The following is a 21,241-nucleotide window of genomic DNA, read 5'->3' as shown; positions in this document are numbered from 1 at the left end:
TGTTTTAGGGGATTGAACACTGTGTTGTTGTGTTTAGAAGCAAATCTAATCAAGTCATTATGATTATTAACAGAATATTCAAAAGAGGAAACACTTTTCATAGATGAGATGAATCTAATGCATGTCAGAGTGCATGTAGGGAACATGCAGAGTAGTTGCAGCACAGCATTTTTTTTTAAACAACCATCCTTAGCCAGCTCTTTTTTTTTTTTTTTTTTTTTTTTTTTTTTGGGCTTGTCACCAGTATAAAATAGATTCCAGATCCAATGATGATTGCTCAGCCAAAGGGTCTATCACCAGCTTTTAATTCTGCTACGTTGCTCACATTTTAAACAGTGTTAAAGCAATTTCTGCAGGGGAAATAAAAGACCAAGTGTTGCTCGCTCCCTGTCCAAATACTATTCTGCTGTTGTTTTGGTTTCTCAGTGGTCCTTCTTATCAGTTTTTGACTGATGCTACTATAAACCTCTCACACATCTCACAAATTAACAAATAGAAATAAAGTTGACCTTTCTGGTATGTTTGATTGTAAGTACAGAACGGGAGAAGTGAAGTTTTTGCAGATGTGGTTCATCTTTTTATGTTCTCGTTTACCAAAGGAATAAAACAGTACTGCAGGCGGTGTAGGGAGATGAATATTAATAATCAAGATGTTTTTTATCCGCGCTACATGTCGGTCTGTCCCTCTGTTTGTTTATTTTTTTATTAAGTTAAGGCTTTAACGACAAAATGGAACATATGAGAAGTTTTTTTCCTACTGGGGGTTTTGACCACTTCAGGATTCCACCAGTAGAAAAACTTTCCCTTCCGACATCTCGGCTCCATCTGCGATACAGACCCGAGTGACATATTCAGCGTAGCAAATCGATTATCTTTGTTAGAGGACATCACGACAGCTTTCGGGCAGGGAGACAGAAAGACACCAAGTTGTTAGAATCTCTTCAAGGTTTTTTTTTTTTTTCTTCTTCTTTCTTGCTTTTAAATTGACAAAGATCAGGCTATGAATGGAAACACCCACAGTGCTGTGGAGCGAGGTCTTCATTCAATGACTTTTTTTTTTTTTTCAGCATAACCAACCTTAACACCCACCTCGCCTGCTTTTTTTTTTTTGTTCTTTTGACTTCCCTGCTGTGTCAGCTCTGAGAGTTTGTAATGTACTGTATGTGTGAATGTGTTGGTTATCTTTTTATCCCTCGTCAGACATGCTGGATGCAGTCTAGTAACAATAAAGGAGCGATGTAAATGTGATGACAGATTTGAAGAATTAAAGTAGCAGGGTGTAAATCATATGCATTTTCAAACCAGGTACTGATGTGATTAGATTCAATCACACTAAAATGCCGTCTGCTGCGATTCATTCACCGATAGAAGTGTGTAATAATTAGCAGCCGGTTTAGAAGCGTGAATGTGTGAGCTCACCAGTGTATAACCACAGCGTTATAGTCCAGATTAAGACCAGATTACCATGAAAATGGATCAACGGTTCCTCGCCAAATCTGTTTTTGAAATATCATACCAACTAACAGATGTGTGAACGCATCTGTCAAAGTGCATAAAAGATGCAATGTAAAGTTGTTTTACAATAACAACAGGTTTTTGATGAGATAATTATTTTAGCTGCCTCCTGGGAGCCGTTAAAATCCCCCAGCTGCAGCATGGCAAATCAACATTTGACACTCGCAGCTTTGACTGTGTCAAGAGAAAAAGATTATGTGTGTGTGTGTGTGTGTGTATATAAGAGGGTAGAGAGACTGACTGAAAAAGCAAACCTCCCGGTGGGTATGTTTATGTGAGCATTTGTTCCTCTATATGGTGTCAGTAGAGGCAGAAGTTGCAGTATATGACTGTACTGTACATGTAGGAGGATAAAAGAGAGCGAGGTCACAATAAAGAGCCTCCAACTTCTCTTTACATCAGCTTTATTTATCCTCCAGTAACAGGTGCTGACACATCTCAGTCATGCTGTCATGAGGCAAACTTCTGTATCTCTCTTTCTGTCACGTACCAGGGATGTGCTGGTGTCAAATGTTCACATTATCGTAAGTAAAATATCACAGTAAACAGTGTTATCATGACAGTCATCAAAGTTTCCTGAAATCCTGCTATTACTGCTAAAATATGGTTAAATTACTTCACACCATGATTGCTTTAGATTTCATTCACTGAACAGAAATCTGTATGTCTCAGTTTAGTTGTACTCTGCATAAGAAATACCATCAAAAACAGTTTGACCAATGTAAACAAAAGTAGGTTCAACGTTGAAGACAGTTGACCGGAAATCACTTTAAATGCAGCTCAGTGTCTGCGTCTCTTAGATTCCACACACACACATTTCCTGATGAAATTGATTGATTGATTTCTTGAGTAATAAGTGTTATCTGCTGGATGTTAACAGTTAAATTAATGTCTAAAAGGAAGAGAAATTAGTAGGAAATAATAACAGTTACTGGGCTCTCTGTGTTCACACCGTCCTCTGAGAGCAGTGGTTATCAGGGTAATGACTGTAATGGAAATGGTTTGCGGTATTTATGCTGTCAGGATGTTTCAACACGGCGTATAGTAAAAACTGTATATTGGCACATCTCTATCATGCGCTTTCATCAAAATTCTTAAGTTCACCTCATCCTCACCCTTCCTCCTCATCCCACAAGAGAACACACACGGTCTGTCTTACAGCACTCTTCTTGATCTCTCTTCATCTCAGTCCAGGATCAGAATTCATGAGTTAATGACAGGACTCTTTATAGCGAGCCAAGCTTTCTTTGCCTCACTGTCTGTGCTGTATAGAGTCCATACAGTTCAGCCCCAGGCCTAACTTGTGGTCTTCTATCTGTCTTCTTGAATCCACACTTTTATTGCCAGGGTTTCCCACAATCCAGGGTTCAAATTTAAAGCATGGGCATAATTCAGCACAGATTTTTCTACAACTTTAGTGCAGAAAAAAAAAATGTGTCTTTAGTTATTCAAAACCTTGTCCAAGAAAAGCTGCTCTAAAACCAGAAATAAGTTCAATCTTAGGTGGGCGGAGACAAAGAAACCACAATGTTTCTGGCTACATTATCATGTAATGATCATGAATGAAAACCACCCAACTTGTCAATTGATATATTTCTATCCTCAAGGAAATTTTTATATAAGGATCAAACTCCAGCACATCATCTTAACATCTAAACCTTCCTCTCTCTCTCTCTCTCTCTGCACCAACCCCTGCAGGTTACCGGGACCCTCCAGGGTACCTGCTGCAGGCAGCGGGGCCTCCAGGAACCTGGGCTCTTCCAACCTTAACCGTCGCAGCCAGAGCTTCAACAGCATCGACAAGAGCAAACCTCTCCAGTATGCAAGCGGCAACGACAGAGGTAAGAACGGCTCGAAGCGTTATTGACAGTGGGAACGCAACACACAAAGCTGTTTACAGAGGCTGACATTCTTCTGATGATGTTAAAGAGATTGAGAGGGTAGAGGTTTTTACGGTAGGTGGGGGCAGACTTTTTTTTTTTTTTTTACATTCTCCATCCCAGCCACATGATGGCACCACTGACTCAAGACAGACAAGCAGAGGAGCCGCAGAGGAGCTGAAACAGTCGCTCACTTTACCAGTCGTAACCAGTCTGCTGAATCATCCCCGGCTCTTTATTCCATGCGAGTTATAATGGATGCCATTAGGTGGAGGCGGTGACACATTTTCACAGCATGGCAAAAGCCGTTCGAGAGATGACCAAAGAGGGAAATTCAGGCAGTCGCTCTGTCAAGCATGATGAAGCTAATGAGAGTGATCATGTTTTTGAAATATAAGGTCTCTCAGTAGCTGAGAGTTAGAGATCTTTTTATTTAACACAACATTGATTATTCACAAGTTAATAGTTGTTTTAAGATCCTAATTCTGTCGTGGGAAGTAAATATATCAGCTCACAATGTTTTTGATTACTGAAAATCTTTGAATTTGGCTCGCTGACAGTGTTTGTAATGGCTTTAAGATTTTCCTTTGGCTCGTTCAGGAGATTTATGCCTTATTGGCTGACACAGTGATAATAATTAAAACCTTTCCCAAGGGTCATAGTCATTTTAATAATTAAGGATTATTGACATGTTTATATGACGTTATAATGACAAACCTTTTGCTTTGGCTCACAATATATGTAATCATAAAAATGTTTCCTAACTAATGAGATCATGCTTTAAATCTTAAAGCCTTTCCCAGTCGCTGAGGAAAAAAACACTACAGGATCAAGTCTGTAGAGTTGAGAGAGGATCAGTAGGAGGTGTCGGGGGTGGAGGAGAGATGCAGCGAGTGGTGTCAGATACAGAGCAGGGAAAAGCCTCCAGTAAATTCTTCTTCTTTTTGAATCTGTCTTTTTCTCTGGCTTCCAATCTTAAAAAGTTCAAACTCTTTAACGAGAGGAAGAAGGAAGACATGGCGAGAGATGGCGAGCGGACAGTAGCGGGAGGGTGGACGGGCAGCGTGTGACCAAGTGTAGCGTGTAGCTGAAAACAGAGCAATGACGGAGAAATCGGTGTATTGTAATAACATTGTGCTTTCATTTAAATATCAATCATTTGTTTAGGTTTATAAAGGATTCAGTCAATCAATGTTTCTTTTTATTATTCTGTGAAAATGGCTGGTACTGTTTTTTAAAAGGGCTGATATGTTCTTTTCCGGCTCATTCCAGCCCATTTCCGGCCCCCAGGAACTGCGCCAGGCTTTGAAGCCAATTTGACATATTGGCCAAACCATTTAATTACAACGTCTGCATCCGTCACATGATGCACACCCAAAAACCCTTTTCCCCACAGAATTACATTGCAAAGAGACGTCTGTAAATCAGTGGATACATGTTTTTGAGCATTACAACCCACTACAAAATGACTCTTTACACTATCAGAATTTGATTCATTTGGTCTGATAACATTTAGAAAGTCTAGAAGAGCCATACGATTGAATTATTTTAACCCCGTTCAAGTTAGTGGAGGGCTGAACTGGAAGTTAGTCGGCTTGGTCAGCGGAAGTGTCTGGCGCACCTGCTGTATGGGCCACACAATCCCAGAAGATCCAAGTGATTTTATACCCAGAAGTCAGAACTTTGTTTGCTTCATGAGCAACTTTAATAGACATGAACGGGGCCCCGCCTCTGATACTGTATCCAGTTTTCTTTATACATCCATGAGTCACATGCCGCTGCTGAGCCCTGCTAGAAGACAAACCTTCACTTTGCAGAGATAAGACACCAGGCATTGGAGCTTCACTGCAGGGGGTGATGAAATAGTATTTTGGTCTCAAGTAAAAGAGAAAAAAGAAAAAATCAATTGTCAGGAAATGTCAGTACTGCAGCCAGAACCTTCTGGGCGAAAGCAGGTAGAGAGAGAGAGAGCTGAAGACAGAGAAACAGATACAGGAAGTCTCTGCCACAAGTCATTCCATACATCTTCTTAACTTCATTCTTCCTCTTACAGCAAGTTTCATTTGCTCCTTTCATGTCACATACCCTCTCGTTTCATCTTACACCCTTTTATCTTTTTTTTTTTTTGCTTTTTGTTTTCCAGGCATTACATGTATTTTTTTTTTCTTGTTTTACTTTCATCATGCATTATCACTATTGAAATTATTATATGTTCTTATGTAAATATTGTAGACTAGGATAAAGTAACCAGCACCCCCTAAACACCGACATCAGAGAGATATAAGAGGGAGTTTCTGAAGCCATTTAAACATTAACTGGTCTGCACATGGATGAAAGTCATGTTTTTGTTTTGTTTTTTTTGTTTGTTTCTATAACTTTTTTTTTATATAAATGCGTGTTTGGCCTCACGGGGATGAAGTGAACCCATTAGAGTGTTGTTTTGTGTCTCTGCTCACGCACAGCGAAGCTCTGACCAGACAGAACAAGAGCTCAAAGGGCACAAGGAGCATTGCATCATTCCTGTTGCCATGCAACTATCTAATTAGCTTCAGCCAACTAAATTGAAGCATTAAAGGGCATGAGTTCTCTGTTGTGAGTAAAATTGGACTGAGGAAAGTTGCTGATTGCTCTGCTTGTTGTTAAAGATGAGGATGAGGAGGCGATTGAGAAACAGGAGATGCAGTCACAGCTGAGTGGGAAAGCTGCTGACTTCATCTAGCAAGGCGATAATTTATAATCTGTCTGACAGTGATGTAATGTGGAGAGCAGCTAAAGTTAAAAAGCATTCAATCTACAGTGTGGTGAAATGCATCCAGAACAAGAGCTACAGAGTTAGGAAGAGAAACATATAAAGGTCACTACTGCATAAGTAGCTGCAGGCTTGAACTGACCAGTAGACCTTAAGTTTATGTCCATGTGTGTGTTGATGTGTCATTTCAAACATGCATAATACTCACTTCCAGCCTTTCAGTTTCAGTGTATCATTTGTCATGTAGTTGCAAACAGCATGTATGTGTGTATTTGTGGGTCCACCACCGCCCACAAGAAGTGACATTTCATTCCTTGGCCGCTGAGGCAAAAAAGAAAAGTCTGTTGCCATGGCAACGGCAAAGTCACTGCACGGTGAAAAGTGTGGTGACGCTGCGAAACAGCCCTCGGGAGGGGAAGTAGGAACAGGGAGGAGGTGGCGGGGGGGTGTGGGGTTGGGGGGTGAGGGGTGGGAGAGGGGGGGGGATTCTCTAAAGACGGGGTTAATTGACTGGACACACAAACAGAAACACACACAGACACACACAGAATTACACAACTGCTTGTAACCTCTTTCGTTCACATTCATAAAGTGCCTTGAGGGCCACTGTCTCTAAAGATGAGGGGTAATACAGAGGACACACATACACACACACTCACACACACATAAACACAAGAATGTACTGTTTGCTCTCTCATGCACGTTTAAATCATCATCAGATGGATGCCTGGACACACACACACACACACACACACACACACAAAGAAATACAAAATAAGGCTGTCATTTCTTGACACCAATTGATTTGTGAGTTTACCTGGTGAAGGTGTACTGGTCAAGACTAACCCCCACTCACCTGCATATTAAACATGTACAGGTACAGATATGCAAATACACACCCACATATACAGTACCCACACATGCACGCACCAACAGTCCAACATTTCAGATACGTACTCTTAAACACAAACATATGGTGCACACACCTACTCTTTAGAACCAGTCTTCACAATTAGAAGACCATAATAAGTTTTCTTGGGCCAAGAGTTTTGAGTTGGCAGATTGTTTACCAAGTAAGATCTTATCAAACACAATACACATTTTTACAGATAGCCGAGGAGTGGTATGTAAATGTTGGTTGCAAAACATCATATTTATCATATTTAACATCATATTTATCAGAAGTCAGTTGATTCGATGCCTTGTTTGCAAAAGTGACGACCAGTATGTTCCACTAGCCAGCTGGTTTTGTTGTCTGGAATGATTTCTGCAACATAGTCATGATTATCATGAGCATTAGCAGCAGCAGTTTTATCTCAAACATGTTGACTACCAGCAGTGACCACAGACCTAAAGGCAGGCATATAAATCGATACATCAGCTTGTCTTGAACGAGGAGGTAAATGTGGATGTGGAGGTAAATATATGCCCCGGCCAATATTGGACATTTTACTGTTGGGTGCCAAATTCCATTTTATAAAGTACCATGTAAAAAAAAAAAAAAAACATGTTAAAGCCTGACAAATTGCACTTTTCACTCCGGAGCTTCAACAGTGAACTGAGGCCTTTTCAGGCATGTTTTTACAGGATGTTGTCAGATGCATAAGCCGGTTGAAGTGTCTCGGCTCTGACCACAGTTAAAGCCGAACCACTCTTGCGCCTGCCTGAAGGGGTTTTAAACTGCAAACTGGAGGTGACTCACAACCAGCTGAACCCTGCTCACTGAGCTGACTGACAGCCAGACACTCTAATGGCACATAACTTCATGCTGTCACTGCGTCTCCTTCTTCATCTTCTTTTTTTCTCACCCCATCTCGTTCTGCCTTTTCTTTTTTTTTTTTCTATTTGTCTGCCTCTCTTTGTTTCTGAAGTAGCCTCCAACTCATATCCGGAGGGAGATGCAATTTTTCTGTTGTGTCTGTCTTCCTCTCTCAATTTGAAGCAAGGACTATGTTTATCTGTCAGTTACTGTGTGTATGTGTGTGTTTGAGGAGAAGAGAGAGAGAGGGGAGTGAGGTAAAGAAGTGCTGATGGTCTGAGTATCAACCAGCAATAAAGTGAGGAGTGTGTAAAGGTCAACGCTCAGTGGCAGACGCTAGAACATTTATTTTACACACATGATGGATGTTTAGGTGCTCTGTGTGTTTGTGTGTGTGTGTGTGGTTTGGCCCAGCACCATTTTACTGAAAACATGCTATAAGTAAGCACTAATGCATCATAGCTCAGCATTCAGGCCTGTAATGGAATAAACACCAGTGAATGTAATAAGTGTATAAAATATAAAATAATGTCTCTAGAGATTGTTTGAAAATATGATGAAGAAAAAAACATCTGCCTCCTGGTATTAAGACACAGACATATTACAAAATCAATCTGAAAAAAATAACACATAATTAATACTTGAACGGCTCTTACATAATGCAGCATTGACTACTTTATATAAAGTCTGTAAGGGCTTGAAATATTACCAGTGTGTATCATTGTAGTTTTCATAAATCTTTACATATACATTTCACAGTGAGTGCTGCTACTGCTGACTTAAATTCATCCATATATTTATACTTAATATGGGTGAATGTCTGCTCTTCACACAATTATGACACTTGAGTTAAAGGCGCCCTGTTGAGTTTTCTGATAAACAAACAGAAGTGTTAGGGTGTCAAATTTAACCAAAGATCCACCCACTGTAATGTGTGCAGATCTTCTTATACGTGTATATAAGTGGCTAAATGTAGTCAATGTGATATCCAGATATTCTCAGCAGCTATGAATTTGACAGCAGGAAATATTCCAGCGATTTTGGTTTTCATGCACGTCCCTGAGAAAGCAAGGGCTTTCTTCTAGAGCTGCCATTTTCTACCAATGTTGAACAATCATACAGGAAGAAATCCCTGGATCAGAGGCATAGACACCAATTTCTACACCAGCTGAAGCCTCAATATATTTGGCTTCAGTCATTTTTTGAGTTGAGTTTGCACTGCTCACATTTTCCCAACTGGAAAAGCTCACTCTGCTCTTGCTAGTGCAACCCTTATCTGCATGTGTAACATGGAGGAATGCAATACAATCTTCTTTGAGGGTTGTTGAGAATTATTCAAGGAAAGGCATAAAATTACCAACATTAAAGTAGGTAGGTTCAGGGAAAGTTGCACCAAAACAGTAAATTAAAAATAACTCTGAGAACTTATTGAGCATCACAGACTGATGACGTTGAACAGTGAATCAGAGAGTGGATGGTTTCCCCCTCAGATTGAAATTCTCCGTCCATGTTAACACAGGCGGTCTGATCTCTTTTGTTGTCACGGCTACAACTTGGTGGTTTGTACCTTATAACAGCTATTATCCACCTGCAAACATGCTGTGACAGGCCTCTATAGAAGTGTAAATCAGGGGGTGGAAGCCTGAGGAGGAAGGTACAGCAGACTTGAGCGCACACTCCTTCGAGACATGAAAGTAATAATAACGGTGAAATCTTTTCTCTCGATCCAACCTGCTGTTGATACTCTGTGATTTGGGAATAAGCGCTCAAATTTTTACATTACACAACACTGAAATCCTCTAAAAAATTTCCCACTCTTTGCTTGGCTTTTGAGCTGAATATGTGTAAAACCATAAAGGAGAGAGCACAGCACGCAGCTGTGACTTCTGAATATGCTGTTTCTCATGTCAGATAAATCCAGGAAGACTGAAAATTTGCCATAATCGAAACTTGAGTATTAATTATTAGGTTTGCTAGGAGAATCCAGTGTTTCTTAGTCACTACACTGAATACTACAATGGAAAATAAAAGGTTCAAAAAGGAGAAGTCCCCAATATTATGTGAATGAATTTTAAAAATGCACATGTTGGATCCTCCATAGTTTAATGAACCAAAGTGGATATGTAGTATATGGATACAGACGATAAATAAATCAAATTAATCTTTGTTTATGTCTTTCTCTCTTCTTCCCTGGTTCAGAGGCGGTGAGGGGCATCCCAGTACCCGGCGGGATGAACGGGAGCGGTATCGGTGGGACGGTTCCCACCAGCCTCAGTGGGCAGCAGCTGGCCTCTGCTATCCCCTCCCCCTCCTCTGGCAAGTCATGGCGAAGCAAGTCTATGAATCTCAAGCACAGCGCCACCTCGTCCATGCTGGCCAGTCCCACGCACTCGCCCTCGTCCACCCCTTCACCCCAGACCCCGGAAGGCCTCCAGCCACATGGAAGCGACGGGTCAAAAGTAGGGTCAGCTGTCGGCGGGGGACCCCAGAGGTCCATGCTGGAGAAGTTCCGTCTTATCAACCCTCGATCAGCTTCGCGAACGTCACCGTCTGTGGCGGAGATGGCGCTGCAGGAAGAGGATGATCTGTCAGAGTACGGAGAGGATGGATTGACGCCCATGGGGTCCGTGTGCAGCAGCAGCAGTAGCAGTGCTACAGCCAAACAAATGCCTACAAAGACACCCACATCCTCCCTCAATGCATCAAGCAAGACCTCCTCCTCTTCCTCCCCTTCCTCTTCATTTTCAAAGGGTTCTGCTAATGGTAGCAGGTCCATGGCCTCGTCCAAAGACAAGGAGGACAAAAGCAAGTCTGGGAAATCTTCTAAGGACAGTTCTCCACCCAAAGAGGAGCGTGAGTCGTTTGCTGACTCCACAAAGAAGACCTCCAAAATCGCCAGCCTCATCCCCAAGGGAGGGAAGCCGTCATCGGGAAAGAAAGATGCTTCCAGCGGCATCCCTAAGCCAGGACTTAAAACTCCCTCCACCACGACGGCCAAGCCTCAGAGTCAGTCCCAGACTCAAAGCCAGGCTACCTTAAACAGCAGTGGCAACCTGCGGGGAGGAGAGGGAGAGAGAGCCAAGCTGACAAAAAGTGGACAGGGCGGGAGTTTCTACATACAGCGCTCCATTGGGGGCCCAGAGGCCAAACGGACCAGCATGACCTCCTCCACCAGCACCTCAGCCCTGTCCGGGTCCAGTGGGGTGCTGGTAGGAGGAGGTGGAGGAGGAGGAGGAGGAGGAGGAGGAGGAGCTCTTGGAGGGAATGGAGTTGTTCAGCTTCCTCAGCAACAGCAGCACAACCACCCCAATACTGCCACTGTGGCTCCCTTCATGTACAGGTGAGATTAGTGTTTGTGAGTTTGTGTGTATATAATGTTTTTTTTTTTCTTTCCAGGAAGGTCAAAACATTGACACTGTTTCTCAAAGTCGTACCTGCACACATTCAGAATCATTCACTTGCACACGCTCCATGAAACCTTGGAGCACTCCCAGTGATCAGCTGGCGTTCCCCATTGTGCATCTTGCTCACCTCCACATCGCTTCACAGTCATTATGGAACAAATTAACATCCACTGCTTGCTTTCCAAAGCCTATTATTTAACTGTCTGGGTTTCATCTTTGATGTGAGAAACCAGACATTGGCAGCATTCAGGAACCCTTTCCCCTTCTCTTCATTCAACCAGTGTTGTTGTGATGCATGCAGCTGGCGCGTAGTTCCTTGACGTTCCAGCCGTCAGAGGTGCAGGAAGTGGGTAAATCTGCCCAGCAGGGCTGATTTTCTCTTACGACAGCAGAGGTAATCCAGGGGAAAAAAATGGAGGAGCCGCCAAAGTCTCTGGGATGCCTTTGTGCGCAGAGAGAAAGAGAGTTAGGAATCCCATTAAACAAGGCTTAATCCCTCACCCCTTCACTCCCTCTCTCGTCTACCTCCTCCGTCGTGCAGAGTCAGCTTTGCCATATTCAGTGGTTCCTCTTTCGAGCGTTATTTTAATCCCACACATTTAACAAGTTAAAAATGCTGCAGCTGTTGTTCCTGGGCAGATAGTGAGTGATAGTCAGTTACGAGGGAGGGTTCCAAAACTGAAACTGTAAAAACACAGACAGCCCACTCAATGAGCAAAATGTAATGTGTGTGGAAGTGGGTGGATGCATCATGTGTGATGTCACTTGCAGGTTTCTGACAGAACATTTTGAGTTTACCACTAGAAATTCCAAATTTGGCCACAGTGAGCGAAGTTGATGTGGAACATGCAAGTTATAACCACTAGAGCTGCTCTCAAACATACTTTTTTCTCTTTTGTTTTTTTTCTAAAATCATCACTAAAAGAAACACATTAGCTATTAAGATCATTAGTACATTATTATTACTATTATTATTATATGAGTATTATTACCACTTCTTGGAAAACCAATTTACTGACTGCATTTGGTGAGAGAAGCTTGAATTTTTCTTATTGATTTCAGTAAAGTTTGTGTTTCTAGGGGCCATCAGAATCAAAAAGTGTGAGACTTGGTGACAGAGAGATTGCTTGCAGTGTTAGCTGGTGAAGTACAGTAGCTGGCGAGCTAACAGCTGATACACTAGCGAGCCAGGAACATTCCACAGCTTGTAAGAGACAATAGCTCTCTGAACTTCTTTCTATTTTGTCTGTGGTATTCCATTTACTCCCACTTGGCATTTGCTTCTCAGGATTGTATTGTGTATCATATCATTCAATAAAGAGTTTTATTGAAGGGGGAAAAGAATCTGTGAGAGTTAGCAAACTTGCTAACTTCCAGCCGCATGTTAACGTTTTCCAAAATTGATGTATATGCGAACGACGCAAATTGCAAATGCAAAGCAAATCCACTGTTCTGTCACAAAATGTTGTCATTGTGAATGCTGATCAGTTCCACACATGAAATTGTAATACATTTGAACTAATCATCTGTGGTGCACTGCTGAATCAAACAGGGTATGTTTTTTAGGTACAGTGCAGACTCACATGCCACCCCTTTATCTTTTTCCCCTGTGCCAAGATATTCGGGTTCCTGTAGTCTCCATCTTCTTCTCCTCTTGCTATAAATGTTCCCCCTCACCAGCAGCCATCAGCAGGCTGACGTAGCGTAAAGGCCTCCTGCTGTACCACAATTTTCCATCATTTTCAGTCCAATTAGCCATCATCTCTTGTTTGGGTTCTCTTTCTCCGCCCACTTGAAGTCCTTGTCTCTGCCAAGCTTAACAGACCAGAGTGGTTGTATAGGACTTGGCTGCAGTTGGTGTGCAGGATTGATTCATGCCCCACCCACACTGACACAGGAGGCTGCTTTGCTGTGTCAGTAACTGACTCTTCTGCATCCTGCCCTGCTCCCCTGACCTAAGATGACCTGAGCAGTTCAGGAAAAAAAAATCAGGAATTATAGAAATACAGTGATAGATATACACAAGGTTTGCTTTGGGCTCAAAGCTGATTCTTTTTCCTGAGATCACCTGTGCTGTAATGACCTCTGAAGGTGGTGAGTAATATTTAGTAGATAGCACAAGAACAAGCTACAATCTGAATCACTCTTTGTTATATCAGTCAGGAATAAATAACAAAAACACTGGTTCAAGTAAAATGTCACAGTTTATCTATCTATCATCTTGAAAAATGCCTCACCTGAAGTTTATTTAATCATAAATACAGACATTTGAGCCCAAGACTGAAGTCTTTCTCCTTTTAAAAGTAGCAGAATCAACATCAACAAAATATTAATAATTTGTTACTGCAGCACCTTTTTTCCCCAAATATCTGATCTATATTTGGGGTCCAAATTGTTCTGTGTATCAGTGGTAGAGAATATATCCGTCTCTGTAAATCCACTGAGGTGAGGGAAGCTTGCATCAAAAAAAAAAAAAAAAGCTTTTTCTCATGAGCTGAAGTCACAAGCTGATGCTGCTGCCGCAATTGGGAGCCAATTTTTATCTGCAGCTCTGCAGGTGGTGGTTCTCCCTACTGTGTGTGCTGTGTATATGAGAGGGCATGAATGCTATACACTAGCTTGTGCTCAGATTTGTCTCGTGTTTGTGTGTGTGTGCGTGTGCATGCTTGTTTTAGCTGTGTTTGTGTATGCAAGTTTTGCTGTGTGCGTTTCAGTATTTTCAGGTGCGTTTGGTTAAAAGTGTTAGTTTGCATATCATGTGTATGTGCATATTTCACTGTGTTTATATGTGCGTCATCTTCCACTGTGTTTAACTGCGTTTGTTTGTGTCGCTGTTACTCTTTTCTTTGACAGTTTGTACATGCGTGGTTTTGTGTTTTCTTGCTGTTCGCTGTGCACGTCTACGCGTGTGTGTGTGTGTGTAGTGCTGTTATCTCTTAAAGGGTGTTGGACTCTATCCTTGTTTCTTCAGATCAGCAAACAAACAGTGGAGCGTGATGCAGCTCTGGATTGAGGAAGAGAGACAGATATACACAAACACATATTTCCTGCACGCTCCCGCACATACTCAGAGAGGCACTCACAGAAAACGTTTCATCCCAGACCATGCTCTCCTCCCTTTTGAGGTGTCCATCTGTTGAATATCTGACTGAGACTAAAACATAAACTCAGAAATTCAAATTCTTTTCTTGTTTAAACATCACAGAAACACAGACAACAGACTGAAAGATACTAGGATAGAATCAAATTCTAAACTCATTCCGTGACTGGGGTTCATCACCCTTAAACACAACCAACAACCAACCACTCCACAGATCATAATATATTTATGTGATACTGAATTTAATGTGATAGTAATTTCTTTTAATGCCGTACTAAACTGAAACCAAATGGTGATAACTCTCGTCCTTCAGTTGAAAAAATGATGAGCGTTTCAAACCGTCTCCTCTGAAGTGGACAGAAATAGCTTTCAGATTTCGCTACTTTCTCTCTGTCTTTATAACAGCTGTGTATTATTTGTTCTCTGTGCCTTTAGGACATTCTCAGAAAATGACTGCACCATGGTGGCCCCAGCCGACCCCTGCCTCAGCCCCACCAAGGGAGAGCTGGTTTACAGCAAGACAGCCAAACAGTGCCTGGAGGAGATATCAGGTATAGCAGGTCAACACACACGCTGCAGCTCTGCGGATATGATATTTCTCTATCTCTGTGTGTGTGTGTGTGTGTGAGAGAGAGAGAGAGAGCGCGTGTGTGTGTGTGCTTCTGTGCATTAATATTTGTCCCTTGTAATATCGGTCGTAACCCTCATCTGCTGTTCGGCATCTATATTTATTTAATGTTGACCTCACTGCTGCTGCAATGCTGCTCTACATATGAAAGCAGCTGTTTAGGTAATGCATTCTCCTTCTTTAGGAAATGGAAAAAATCGAACCCAGATTAAAACCGTTGTATTACATTATGGATTAGCTGTTCTTTGTAACATTTGATTAAGAGCGGGATGCAGGGTCTGCTGCAGCATTAAAGGAGGATGGTTAAAGGGTAGCTGCAGGATGGCTACTGCTGTGGCTAGCACAATGTACTCTACTGTTGTGCAGTTGGTACGAGAGTGTGTTTGCGATGGGTGTGTATGTGCTAACGGGTGTCTATTTTTGTTTACTGGGAGATCCCTGCTCTGCGCTGGTTTCATGTAGCGAAGGGAAAAGGTCAGTGCTGACAGCCGGACACAGGGAGCATCTGTGGCCCTTTGTTTACATCCCTGCAGGCTACCATCGTCTCTTACAATCCCTGCTCTACACTACGACCGGTTATTTGACACGTAATCATCAGAACATATATGTCATTAATCATTTTCAGTCTCATAAGAGGATGGCTCTTGCAAAGTGTTATTTCGTATGTGGCGTTTGTTGGAGACAGTTCCATTACTTCAGATATTTGAGTCACATCCACGGTGGAGAGCATGTATGAGTGCTGGACTTCACACAGTGAGCTGCACAGGAGCATGAAAACTGGGTAAAAGAAGGGTTTTAAGCCTCGGAAAGGGAATGGTCCTCAGGATAAGAGGCTGAAATCACTTACCAACAGGAATATGTTCCTGCTCAGTATATTTAAGTTTACAATCCTATTGAAGTATTATTGTCATGAAACCCATATGGCTGAAAACAACTGATTAAAATCAAAACATAGTGTTTGTTTGCAAGAAGGAAAAGACCGCAAATGTCTTCATTGTCCTTTAATTACAGACAGTGTACATCTGTGCACTGGAGCTCCTGCAGCTGAGGGTTTAGGATGGAGGGACATTTGTCTAGTTTGAAGGAGCTGCTAACCACAAAGTTAAATTCCTGACAAGGAGCAGCATGAGAGGTTAAACCAGCCACCGCACCATCAAAACACACTCCACTGGCACAGAGAACTGACATGGCTTCAATTGCATCTTGCCTTTTTTGCAAATGAAGCCTTCAGTGTCACAACACCATGCATTCTGTTTTACATAGAAGATCTTTGCATTGCTTGACATTCATTAGTCCACATCTACCGTGTATATACACAGTGTATATAGTAGTCTTTTAGTGCTTTTTTTTTTTATCAATGATTTAACTGATTCAGATTGTAAATTAGGTTTCAAACGGTGGATATCTTAACCTGGAATGAAACTCCCTTGTTATAATAATATGAATAATCGAGGTCAAACAAAACACTAACTCAGTGAAAAATAAGATGTCAAGTTCAGACTGAATCCAGAGGAACTGAAAGCCTCGACAAAGCGCAGCATGCACAAACAACAGCGTGTGATTACAGGTTTGGGGATGTCAGGTCAGTAGCAACATTCCAGACGTCTTGCTTCGGTCGCGGCTTTTCCGAAGGCCGTCATTTAAAAGATAAAATTAGACTGCAGCACTGACCGTCCCCTTTGTTTGGTGTCCATTTCAAACACTTGCTTTTTGTTGTCACACGTTTGATGGTCGTTTCTCATCCTTAATTACTCTTTCTCCATAGAGGGACAGAAATGTGTCTTTGAGAAGGAAATTCAAGTGTATGCGAACCCACGAATACCACATGACAAGACCTGCTCATTTCACATATAGCAGCTGAGCCAGTGTCAGTAGTTATGATATCTGAACATCGAAGCTGCACGGACATATATAAAATCTTTGTTTTTGTGTTGATTTATCCGTTCATTAAATGGTTTATAGATAAGCAATATAAAAACTGTTACATTAGTGTTAACGCTGATTGCAAACTGGGAAATTATTGATGGATTTTGAGCCATTTAGGCTTTGATAACAGCACAGAAACACCTGATTCTTCTGTTCTCAACTGTGTAGCTGTAGACAAATATGTAGATAACATCAGAACCACTCACTCACTCACTCAGAACATAGCAACCCAAGTCACTGGCAGTGTAAACATATGATTACCTTGATTATGGTTTCTGAGGCAACAGCTTCCAGTGTGTACTTGCCACTGGTAACGAGGATTAGAACATGTGTGGAGGACAGCTGTGACTAATTGCGACAGGGCTAATAAAGCTTGCACTGATTGATGGGAATATGTTGGTTCTATGGGCTCATTGTTGATCTACGATAAGCTGCGTCTCGCTGTTTAGCTCCTTAAGATAGCATTTAATTAAGTCAGGCGGCCAGCGCGGTGCAGCAGGGGCTGCAGGCTTACAGGTGCACTGTCCAAACAACTCACTGTCACACTGTGAGGGAGAGAGATGGAGAGACAGAGAGAGAGAGAGAGTGAGGGAGAAAAGATAAGGTTTGGTAATAGGAGGGGACTGAACAGAAAGTGAGAGAATGAGAGGGATTAAGAGAAAGAAAGGATGATGAACAGCGAGAAGGAGGGCTAAGAGAGAGAAACAGAGAGAGGGAGAGAGAGAGAGAGAGAGGACTGCAGGCTGCATGCTGGAATGAACAGGCAGACTGAGAGCTATGTGAGCCCGCTCGCCGGCTTCACCACTCGTTCATTCTGCGCTGTGAGGAGAGAGGGACTGTCAGAGAGTCAGAGGGGAGGCAGGAGAAATGTGGCGGTGAGGAGTGGTAATTAAAGGAGAGACAGAAGGTGGAGGGAGAGAGATAAGAGTGAATGAAAAGAGACTGTCGTTTCATAGGGTAAAAGATAAAGAGAGTGCGAGCGCAAGAGGGAGGAAGCAAAAGAGAACGTGTTAGTGAGGAAAGGGAGATGTAGCGACTCATTCATCCACGCCCCTGACTGTGGTGAAGGAAGAGAGAGGAGCCGAGAAGACAGAAAGACAGCATGAGGACAGGAGAACGAGTGGAAGAAATAAGTGTTTGTGTCTGGCTCAGCGTTTGACCAAGAGTATGGGCTGGCTCAAGGATGGATCTGGATTCCACCTATATGCCTGAGAGGGAGGTTTTCTCTCCGCTCTTCGCCCTGTGCTTGCTTTCCCTCCAGCCCTCTGAAGCCGGGTCCTCAGTCGGGAGGCGTGGGACGTGGGGACACATCTCTCTGCCTCCTCCGTCCTCCGGTTCCCCCTTCCCTCCATCCGCTCCATCAGTGACAGCGCAACCAAGATGAGAAACAGAGAGGGACGCACAGGTAGATCCACTTGCACGCATAGTTTTACTCACTGAGCCACAGGAGGCGAAGAGGTAAGCCAAAAACAAGGGAGGGGAGCAGTGAGCAGACATGAAGAGAGGTGCAGAGTTTTCGGTGTATCAGGGCGGCAGCCCAGCTCGACGGCCTCCCCAGCCTCTTCCTGACAACCTCAACCTGCGGATCAAACAGCGCTCGCTCACAAACCTGACCCTCCTCAGCGACGGCGAGCAACGGGTCTACTCTTTTGAGCTCGACGAGCCGCCGCCTCGCCTCTCTCAACCTCAGAACTCTTCGTCGTACTCATCTTCCGCGCAGCGGGCAGGAGGCAGCCTGCAAGGAAGCCCTAGGAAGGAGGTGGTCACGAGGGGCGGAGGCGTGCGGGGCACCAGGGCTCGATCCTTGTCGCTCTCCCTCACCAAGGTGCTGTCTCAGTCAGAGCACTCCCTCATCCCTGTCCCTTGGCGATGCACAGCGGCAGGTGGGCGGCCACAGCGGGCATCATACAGCGGCCACCCACGGACCGAGCCATTGCAGAAGTCCAGGGAAGAGGCGGGAACAGATGAAGAGGGCAGCAGCGAGCGTTCGGACGAGGAGTCGGCAGCAAGCAGGGGCAGCGGGAAGCGGGGAGGCAGGGAGAAGGACGGCGGGTATTGGGCAGAGGAGGAGGTTTCAGGGGGAGGTCCTCGCGAGGGAACGGCTCAGCTGGATAAAGAGGTGATCCTCACCATGCTGGGCGACCTGGAGCAGGTGCTGCACACTCAACCTCGCCCACGTAAGTCAACATAGTCTCAGCAAATTCCAGGAAATTAGCATGAACTGTGGATTAGACACAAATTATTTCAGGATTAAATTTCTTTAACATGAAAGGATTACTATGACATCACCACAAACTGGAAACTTTAAACAGGAAGTAAAAGAATGTATGTTGTGTTCACGCGACTAACGTTTTGGTTAGATTTAAAGAAGCAAAATTTAACAGAATATGAGAATATCATAGCAGAAAATGCCCTCAATAAGCTGGTTATTTTCTTAATCCTCATGGTGGGGAAGCACATTTTTCAGAGCATACTATTAGCATTTTAAGACATCATTAAAAAGAAATTTGTGAGGCCGGGCTGTATGAGCGCACACACCCTCCCTCATGCAAGTCACACGCTCACCCACAGATGTTTTTCATGCATCCACATCCACAAAAGGTTTACACAAGCAGCAGTAGTTTGAATTCTTGGACACAGACAGATAAAAAGAACTCTCCAACACATACACATCCATTTTTGACACTTGCACACACGCACTGTCACAGTCTGCAAATGAGGCGCTCTGTGTGCAGTGAGCGCAGCATTGTTAAAGTACCACACTGTACCTCGTCAGTAGCTCTAATAATGTGTAGTTAGGGAGAGTTCGCCATGCAGTATGCTTGATGTGAAATTTCCCCTTGTACGGTACGATGGGCTTTGTGTTTTTGGAATGAGCACCTATCTCCAAACCTTGCTTTGATGTCAGAGGAAAGACAAGTGGGAGTGGGAGGTTCAGCCGATAAGACGGACCGTTTTTTTTTTCACGTAGTTGTGACAGCAGAGACGATTATTGTGACTCTACGGTGAAAGCAAAGTAAAACGTACAGCACAGCAGGGTGAGCTTTAGCAATGAGCAGCTTATTGCTGATTCTCACAGATTTCCTTTAAGCAGGTCGAGGAATGATACAGCATAAAGCAGACTTACCTTGAGATACAGATGATGGAAAATCAACACATCCTCCACTGAAAAAGCACGGATCTTATTACTCACACCCCCTTCACTGCCTGAGAATCACAATAAGATCAATAGCTTATTATTACACCTTTCACCGTGTGTGCGTGCCGCATGCATGCCTATCTACACTGTGTGTGAGTACTACACAGGTGCTTTTTTTTTCTTTTCGTGCACACGCTTGCCTCGGCGCGTACGCTCATGCACATGTGTGTGTGAGCCAGATCAATCCAGATAGTTGAGAAACCATAACCATCTTTAAAGAACTCTTTCACCCTGTCGAATTTGGCTTTCAAAATATCCAGCTGCTGTCGTGGCAGTTTGCGCTTTTAGCCTCGGGGAGCAGTTGTCGTTGATACATATTAACAAGCTCTCAATGTGCTGCAACGCCTGTTAGGAAACACATTCAGCAACAGGGCCATAAAATTGCACGTGGATACGTCTATCTGTGTGCGCTTGTGAGAGCTGCCACACTGGTGCACCAGTGACTGACAGCCAAAGCTTCATTAAAGCTGACAAAATGCTGCAACAAGGGTAAAACTAGGATACAGTTATGTCTAGTTGTGTGTGTGTGTCTCTCTGTGTGAAAGTGGGTTGGCGTCCGTGTGTGTATTATAATTAGATGCTTGGGATGGTACCCTAATAGTATTCAGCTGGAGCGAGGGGCATCAGTACCAAGCTAACATGCATTATTGAAGGAGAGGGGGAGAGAGAGTGAACTGGCACTGGAGCACCCACTGGTACAGTGTGTGTATGTGTGCTGGAGTGTGTGTATAAATGTGTCAGTCCCAAACGGTAGTCATTTGCATTATGTTGTGTCAACTCTATCTGGAGCAGCGTTTGTTCTGCACCCTTTAAGTGTGTGGTTTTGTGCGTGTGTGTGTGTGTGTGTGTGTGAGTGTGTGTGTATACCTTCATTTCTTCTGTGCCCTTTTCGACTCCCCCCCTCTGGCCTGGTATCAGTTTGGCTGCTTCACAGCCTCACCGGGCCAAGAGCTGGACAGCAGCTTGAATCCAAATGAATGTTTTGTGGGTTTCTCTGCCTCTGGCCTCTCACCTCTCTGCAGTGTTAGACACTGAAGTGAAAAGACCAGCTATACATGCGTATAAGCAGCTAGGAGAAAGG

The 21,241-nt window shown here is 43.3% G+C and overlaps 1 protein-coding gene across 13 annotated transcripts in view; it reads left to right on the top strand.

Moving 5' to 3' along the window:
* The window catches only part of nav3 (neuron navigator 3), a 420,345-nt gene that overhangs the window by 323,738 nt on the left and 75,366 nt on the right, over positions 1-21,241 (top strand). For all 13 annotated transcript variants that reach the window (XM_044342743.1, XM_044342742.1, XM_044342741.1 and 10 more), the window contains 3 exons: positions 3,214-3,356; positions 10,103-11,243; positions 14,843-14,958. In XM_044342743.1, the coding sequence (XP_044198678.1) occupies positions 3,214-3,356; positions 10,103-11,243; positions 14,843-14,958 (1,400 nt within the window). The remainder of the gene's footprint in view (positions 1-3,213; positions 3,357-10,102; positions 11,244-14,842; positions 14,959-21,241) is intronic.

This window comes from Thunnus albacares, chromosome 23, assembly GCF_914725855.1.
Source record: "Thunnus albacares chromosome 23, fThuAlb1.1, whole genome shotgun sequence".
Lineage (NCBI taxonomy): Eukaryota > Metazoa > Chordata > Actinopteri > Scombriformes > Scombridae > Thunnus > Thunnus albacares.
Note: the sequence above shows the minus strand (reverse complement) of the source record. Positions and strands in the feature narration are given on the sequence as shown.